This window comes from Apostichopus japonicus, chromosome 4, assembly GCF_037975245.1.
Source record: "Apostichopus japonicus isolate 1M-3 chromosome 4, ASM3797524v1, whole genome shotgun sequence".
NCBI classification, from domain to species: Eukaryota; Metazoa; Echinodermata; class Holothuroidea; order Aspidochirotida; family Stichopodidae; genus Apostichopus; species Apostichopus japonicus.
Window position 1 is genome coordinate 931850 of NC_092564.1, and position 8282 is coordinate 940131.

The 8282-nt window shown below is 41.8% G+C and overlaps 1 protein-coding gene across 16 annotated transcripts in view; it reads right to left on the reverse strand.

Annotated features, from left to right (window-relative positions):
* Positions 1-3940, reverse strand: part of LOC139966047 (arf-GAP with GTPase, ANK repeat and PH domain-containing protein 1-like) — a 90239-nt gene extending 86299 nt beyond the window's left edge. For all 16 annotated transcript variants that reach the window (XR_011792428.1, XR_011792427.1, XR_011792436.1 and 13 more), the window contains exon 1: positions 3593-3940. Coding sequence is in view for 2 of the 16 variants with exons in the window: in XM_071968686.1 (XP_071824787.1) it covers positions 3593-3767 (175 nt within the window). In the remaining 14 variants the exon portion in view is untranslated. The remainder of the gene's footprint in view (positions 1-3592) is intronic.
* Positions 3941-8282: the final 4342 nt, after the last annotated feature.

Here is an 8282-nt window from a genome sequence, read left to right on the forward strand (position 1 = left end):
GCAGACACTATGTACACTCTAGTGCAGTATGCAATGATGGTTTCCACTGTTTCAATGTGATTAAGAAGACAGGAAACAATTCAGTTTGAAAATGTGAAACACAGAAAAAATACTGTATGGTGTATCAATTCAGTGTATTAATCATTGCACACACACACACACCCTCACGCACACACACACATAATTGGTTGTGTACCATGTGTAGTACTGTAGGGAATGTTTAATGTGAATGTACACACTTGAAGCAAAAACATAAATTAATAAAACCTGCACAATATCAACTCATCCCAACAAGCAAGACTGAGTGCTTATTTTCAATCTGAGTCTAATACTGAATTTAATTAATTTCTCATCGTAGTGTACTTGAACAAAGTTAATGTTACAAATGATCCAAATGGTAGATAAGACAAGCATCATTACATTCATTGTGAACCACAACAATTACAGGTCAGCATTGCTAAAACCACATATATACAGCACATTATGCATGTGACAACCTACGGTATATATACTGTATGTATTTGTTCATTTATGCTATAGAAACATACATAAATGCAATACCAATGGCCAGGGTCAAAGTCAATCTTCTTGATTAATTTGTGGCCGGTCCAGCTCCTACGGGCAAGCAAGTGAATAAGGAATCAGGTGAAAGACTGGAAACTGCATTATACATGCACAAGATGAGAACATTTTCAAGAATACTATAATGTATACATGTATTATAATAATACCCAGGTTGTGTGTGGCAGATAATTGGATTGAATTTACTTTGAACTATTTAAGGAGCTAAACTAGTGTGTTGATCATCAAGTTCTAGCATACAGAGTTCAAGCATACAGAGTGAACTTGTTATTTAAAAGCAGATTGGAATAAGGAACAAACTACCCAATGCTTAACGATAAGTTTTAGTATAGATTTTAAAGACCATGCGAAATATTCGTAAAGCAAGAGCTTTGTTACTCACTGTTTCCATTAAAAATAACAGTGTATAGTTAGTCACTGAAGTACTTTCACTTACTGTACCTATACCTCCCAACCCCCCCCCCCCCCCCGAACCAAGCCCTTTAACCTCTTTAACATCAAACACATTTGAAATGTTCAGTTTCACACATGTTAAATTCACAACTTGTAGTGTGGAGTGGATGGTTTGTACAATATTAACCTGGTTCACAAAATGCATAGTGGGTTTTCACTGCCAATCCAGCAGCATGAACCTTCAAGTATAAACATATAGCTTACTTGTCATAACGTGTACATTACAGTAAGTAGGCCTAAGCTAGCTACTGAAGTTTGTAGCACTGATGCTCCTAACATATACCAGACAGCAAATGAAAAGACGCATAGGACCTAAGCTATGTACATTAAACTATCCCAAATTTGTGCATACATTTCAAACAGGAATTACAATGTAATTAAACGTTCTACTCCGAAATGCCAACTTCTGAGCACTGCTGTCAATAATTGTTATCGACCTATCATTTGGGGATGAAAGGTTTAGCGATGAGGGATTCAGCTAGTGAGAACTTCTAACAAGGAGTAAGCAAGGAATAATTTAGTCTTCAATTTCTGTGTAGCCTACATAGCATTAATTATGATTCTGAATTGTGCCTCATATAATGTACTATGGTATGCAAACTGTTCTACATCTTAGCAATTTCATAGGTGCCTATTTTGCATAGCATTTTGTGAAGCCATACAAGATAAATTATTCCTTGCTTATGAGACCACCTTTCTGTGACAAATTACTATGGTTCTTGACGTGCTTCGAGAAAGGAAAATCCATTTTAAAACCCTCCCCCACTTCAGCACAAAACAGATAGAAAAGTTCACAAACAACAGAAATAAACTAACAGCACTGCACACTAATGAGGCACTGTACAACTACAATTGCCTAAAATCTTTACAGATCCTCATCATTAAGTTCCAATGATTGTCCAATTTTGCCTTGAAATCATTCAATGAAGTTGCAGAGACCACAACCTTGGGAAAGAGCTCCATGTATAAACAACTCGGTAAGAAAAATAATTGAGACTCGCATTTGACTTGCAATGCTTCTTGGCAATCTTGTTGCTATTGCCCTCCTGTTTTGGCAGACTGATCTAAGGTAAACAATTTGCAACAGTCAATATTCTTCAACCGTGAACAATCCTATAAGTTGACTTAGATCACCTGTCTTCCTTTGGCATGCCAATGTAGGTAACTTTAGTCTGTCACAATAATGATGGTTCTCCAGATCAGGCACAAGTGGGCCTATGTTGAACACTCTCAATACTGTTTACAGTATGTCAGTTCTTAGATGTGCGAACCAAATAACATTACAATATTCCAGATGCGGCCTCACAGGTGTTTTATATAAGGTAATAACTAGTCTAGAGTAGTGTCTAAAGCTTGAAAGGACCTCCTATTAATTAAACCCAGTATGCTGTTGTTAGGTCAATGGGACAACTATACAGTAGAGTGTGCTACCGTATAATGAGCATGACATTCACATTATCATTGTTACAGTATATACAGTTAAAGTAAATGGGAGAATCCCACTGGTGAGATAAAAGATTTGATCCTGTATACTTGGGAGCACATATGGTCTGTGGGAGTAGGACTAACATTTTGTAAGTCCCTTAGTTATTCTCTCTCTATAATGCTTTTTGTAGCCTAACTTAACCATACATGTCTGTAACTTGTGTAAGTATTTAGTCAAGATTAGGAGTATCTGGACCATGTTTCATTTTGATCAGTTACACGACAGGCAAGAAGGGTGCATGACTATTTGTGATTCATGGAAACTCTCTGAATCACACAGAGTTGTTGATATGTGACTAGTATAGTCTTTAGGGGCTTAGATTTAGAACTGATGCAGTTGGTAGGTTACTACTATAGTCAGTATTGCGAAGTTCGCCATACTGCGAAGTTCGGGCACCCTAAGAAATACACGATTTTCACCATGAAAACCTACAGGAAGAGCCAAATTTCACCAAAAAGTACGAAGCTACAGTTATTTTCTCTCCAAAATGACCCGTGTGCAAGAAATTACTTACATATTTGTCAATAAAATGACGAAGATCTATGAAGTCTGTTATAATTACTGAAAGAGCAACAGGGCCACCAATTTTTACCAGCGCCACACTGTAGGTTGCGTGGCCGAAATTCGCAATACTCTAGCAAGAAATACCAGTTCCACAATCACGAAGAATCTTCTTGGAAAACAACGTGAAAACAGTTTGCAGGAAAGAAAGTTTGGCCGTGTATCGTACTATAACAAAATTCTCCCACCATATGAAGTATATTTTCAAATGATTTATACCAGAAGATTTAGTTTTGGGGTGTTTTAAGTCTTAAGTGGGCGAACTTCGAAGTCACCATCCTACTACTAGTACTAGCAGTAACTGTAACAGTGGAACGCACTCCCACCTGATCTAAAATCACCCCAAACACCAACTCCTTCAAGTTAATGCTGGGAAGTCAGCAGCACCATTAGCCAGCTTGGAGGACTGCACGTCAACAGCCACATCAGGGGCGATTTGTGCAGTATTTCACCAAGACCAAGACCAAGAACTGTAAATATACTACTAGACTGAATGTCAATTAGACTTACCTTCAATACACACAACATGCTCTCGTAGTTGATCTTGTAAGTAAGGTTCATCAACTTGTTCTAATAAATCGTAAATAGCATAAATGTGAGGATGAACACTTTCAAACCGCTGAATTTCCTCACGGATCGCCCTCGAATTGAGTAATTCCAAATTATGGACGCTCATCGTATTCATAGTAACATGTTATTCCAGTGAAAATAAGGGTGTTACCGTCAGCTATCGTAGCCTTCTTCTCGTCCGTTTGTTGAAGTCCAGTACCGTCAATGAAGTATGGCCTACTGCGCTTGCGCAAACTTATCTGAGGACTTCCTGTATACCATGTATACTGTATTCATTCTCCTCACTGATATGTTAGTGAACAAGATCAATGACTGTACTTCTAAAGTAAAGACGGTATAGTACAGTGAATACGACGATTTCAATATACCAAGCAAATGTGAAAAGACAAGCCGATGCGGCGAAGAAAGGGGCGCTAGTTTCAAATAGCCATGAATGTATGGTACGACATTGCTTCCGAAGCAAAATTTGTATAGATCAGATAAGCAATTTTATATATTCATTGAACATTAACGGGTAAACTCATTAGAGTAAAGTTAATATCCACGAGGTCCTGATAAGCGAAATAAGCGACTCCACATTTTCAAAAAAAAGAACAGTAATGTCCTGAAGAAGTTTACCATTCCGACATAAACTTTTATTACTAAAACTGACCCAAATTCTTACATTGAACCACAAGGGCGTAGGAACCGGGGGGCAGGGGGGCGCAGTGGCGGCGGAACCGGGGAGGGGGGGGCTTGGGGGCTCAGCCCCCCCCCCAATGAAAAAGTTGAGGGGGCAAATGCATGATTAGCCCCCCCCCCAATATTTACCAAGGCTCCGAAACGTGGATCTGCCCATTTTTAAATGCATACTTGTCGATCTGTCCGATGCACACGTATACTATATAGGTGTAATAATTTTAGTAAATGCTGGGGGACCCTCGGCCCGTCCCCTGGCTATAGACCACTTTGTCACCCCAACCGCGTCTTCACGCCCTGTGAAAAGTGGAAGCAGTGAGTACCGGTAACCGCAACACAACTTCGTCTTAGGACAATGACTTGCCTCATTTCAGCCAGTTCTCCAACATCCCCTTACTCAGTGGCGGAGCGTCCATACAGTCAGGGGGGCAGATGCCCCTCCCCCCCCGACGGACTCAAATGGACTGCTGGCGCATTTTTCAGCTTTTTACTACTTTTTACTTATTCGCGATTATTGACTATTTTATTGCGCTCTCATCTACCAATTGACATTTGTCATATTCTGTTGGTGTAATTTTCCGACAAAATGGCGACTACACCTATTTATTCTCCGTTTATCTACAAATTAGCAAGGCCCGGAAAGGGTCATTTCCTGCAATCTATAGAGTATCTTTACTCAAAATTTTTCTGTACGCTCCGCGCCAACCTGTGGTGGCGCTCCGCTTAGATAGTGTCGAAAGCGCCCTACAGACCATTCTTGCCCCCCCTGACCACTACCCCTAACTCCGCCACTGCCCTTACTACACTCAAAAACGTCTTTGCGAGTACACTACGGGTAACAGCTACTCTCTTAAAACACCATCGAATATACAAATTACAATGTTTTTACAGACTTTCTCAATCTGAGAAATTGCAGGCTTGAGACCCATATTTTAGGGCTAGGTATTCGCAGCATAAAACACTCGGGAAGTGCCGTTTCCGGCCATCTGGGGGTTTGAAAAAACCCAAAATTTTCTTGTACGCTCCGCGCCAACCGATGGTGGCGCTCCGCTTAGATAGTCTCCACACATTAGCCCCCCCAATAATTTTTCCATTCCGCCGCGCCTGGGGGGGGCGCCAGCCCTCCCAGTGAAAAATGTGGAGGGGCGGAAGTATCATTCCGCCCCCCCCCCCGCTTCGCAAGTCAGAAAACCCCTTTTTCATTTCCAAATGAGAAAACAAATCTCATTTGGAGCACCAAATTGCATCTAAGGCCAGGTGAAAATACAAAATTAAGTTTACAAAATGGAGTGGGTGTTGAAGTGTGCTATATTGCACCAAATTGCATCTGAGGCCACCTTGAAATGCAAAAAATTCACCCCCTCCCCTTAGACCCCTCCCCCAGGCCGGCCATCGGTCTTCAGCCCCCCCCCACTCAAAAGTACCTTCCTACGCCACTGTTGACCCAGCACAAAATCTGACAAAATCATCGATTTATATACGGCATTTCGCTTTGAAAGACCAATTGCAGTAAAGTAGCTATGAATTTAATATTGCATTATCTGGCTTTTTTTGTGGGTGGGGGGGGGTGGAGATATTTACACACGAGTTGGTGGAAAACCATTTTCCTTTGTCAACAATCTGGTAAGTTAACCAATAGTCGGCGAAACATAAAGTAAAGGCAACGGCAACTCGCTCTATCGCTGAATGGAGAGTACTTTGGTTTACTGTAGTTAGTCGTGCACGCAGCACCCAGTAAAATCAGACTTTTCAATATGCACAGTGTGCTAGTACTTGCCTTCTGTCATACAGCTTGAACTAACTCAAAATTTGCGAGATGGATCCAATAGGCGCAGGGCCTCTATGGTACACGATAGCAGCCCTCATAGTCACGGGTAGAGGGCCGGGGTGGATTCTTAAAGGAAAATATATGAGGAACACGCAACTATGGGTGTAATTTTGCTACGGTTTCTTGTTCTTACAGTATGCCGTTTTTTAAGTTGATTTTGAGGGATTTTAAGTTATATATCAACGTTATACCCGCCCAATATTTACTTCAATCACAACATTGTTTTACGTAACACGTATGCATTTCGCGTGGTAGCAACACTAGTGGTTGGCCTAATTGTTTTACCGCTGCAAAAGTTCAACAAATGTTCACTAAACTTCTTTCTCATGACGAATGCCAATGGAATTATGTACAATGGAATGGCATTGAGAATGCTTATACGATTATGTTGAGAACTGCAACATTAATTGAGGTTTTACCATTTTCTTTTACACTGGGTTCTTGATGAGGATTCGTCCCTTCTGAACGATTTTATTTTTCTATTGGACTAAAAATAATAAAACTCTTCCAGACATTTTGCTGTTGTGCACATGAAATAGAGGGCGCTAGTATGATACACACTCATTAATCTCTATACAAACATAGGTTACACTATCTTGCCTGCAAAATTCTCTTATTTGGAACATAGGAGAATGTACCAGCTCGGCTGGGTAGCCTGAGAGTACCAGCTTGGCTGGGTAGCCTGAGAGTATCAGCTTGGATGAGTATCCTGAGAGTACCAGCTTGGATGAGTATCCTGAGAGTACCAGCTTGGCTAGGTAGCCTGAGAATACCAGCTTGGATGAGTATCCTGAGAGTACCAGCTTGGCTGGGTAGCCTGAGAGTACCAGCTTGGCTGGGTAGTCTGAGAGTACCAGCGGCTGGGTAGCCTGAGAGTACCAGCTTGGCTTGGTAGCCTGAGCATCGTTCATGTAGTTTCTAGTTTATGCTTGTGGAGCCCTTCGAATTCGAATTGTGACTTGTTCTATACAGCGCTGACATATAGGCCTATAATCCACAAATCCGGACCAACAGAATATTTGCGATACCCGTTTGTACTTACACAGGCGTAATAATAAGCACCAATGGTAAACTATTTAACACAAAATGAATGTGTAATGTTTCAGGCAGGCCTCGACAAATACGGTCGCCAACTCGCCAATGGCGACTACAATTTGCGACTGGCGAGCAAAAAAATGCATTACGCTCGACAGTTTGGCGAGTGGCTCATTCGCTCATTGCCTTTATACGATAGGCTTACTGTGAACTTGTGAGCCAATCAACAAAGGCATATTGCCTAATGTTACACATCAAATTAGAATTATCGAGTGCACTGTTACCAGGCGCGTATACAGGCGGGGCGTTGGGGCGCGTCCCCCGGGTAAGAAAAAGAGGCGAGAAAAAAAAGAGAAGAACAAGGAAAAAAGAGGGGAAAATAAGAGGAGGAGGAGAGGAAGGAAGAGAAAAGAAAAAAAAAGGAGAAAAAGAGGGAGTAGAAGTAAAACGCCAAGACACCGGGAAGAGAAAGAGGAACAGTGATATCATCACAGCGCTGGTCCCTAATATATACACAGGGTAGCCAGTAACGGATCAAGGATTTCGGAAGGGGCGTTTGCCTCACCCTACCCTTCACACCGACAACTCCATTTTTGACGTTTCCATTTTCCCTCTCTCACTCATGGTCTATATATACACTATATATGGTCTATCATAACGCGTGTGCGTTTATATACGCTTTAAACAATTGTAGAATTGTGCTATGAAACCAACTGTGGCTGGTCTCGAACTCGACCGTGTCGTCGGGAACATGACGCATTTCGGGAAGGGGCGACCGCCCCCCCCCCCCTTCGGCATATTTATTTTTGTGATATCGCTAGTAATTTCAACATAGAAAGTGCTTAGATGCAACCTACATGGCCTGGGAAGTGTCGTTTCCAGCGATCTGGGAGGCATTTCGACCAAAATTTACTTGTACGCTTCGCGCCAACAAATGGTCCTGGGTCAGTGGCGGCGGAACCGGGGGGGCTTGGGGGGCTCAGCCCCCCCAATGAAAAAGTTGAGGGGGCAAATGCATGATAAGCCCCCCCAATATTTACCAAGGCTCCGAAACGTGCATCTGCCCATTTTTCAATGCACACTTGTCGA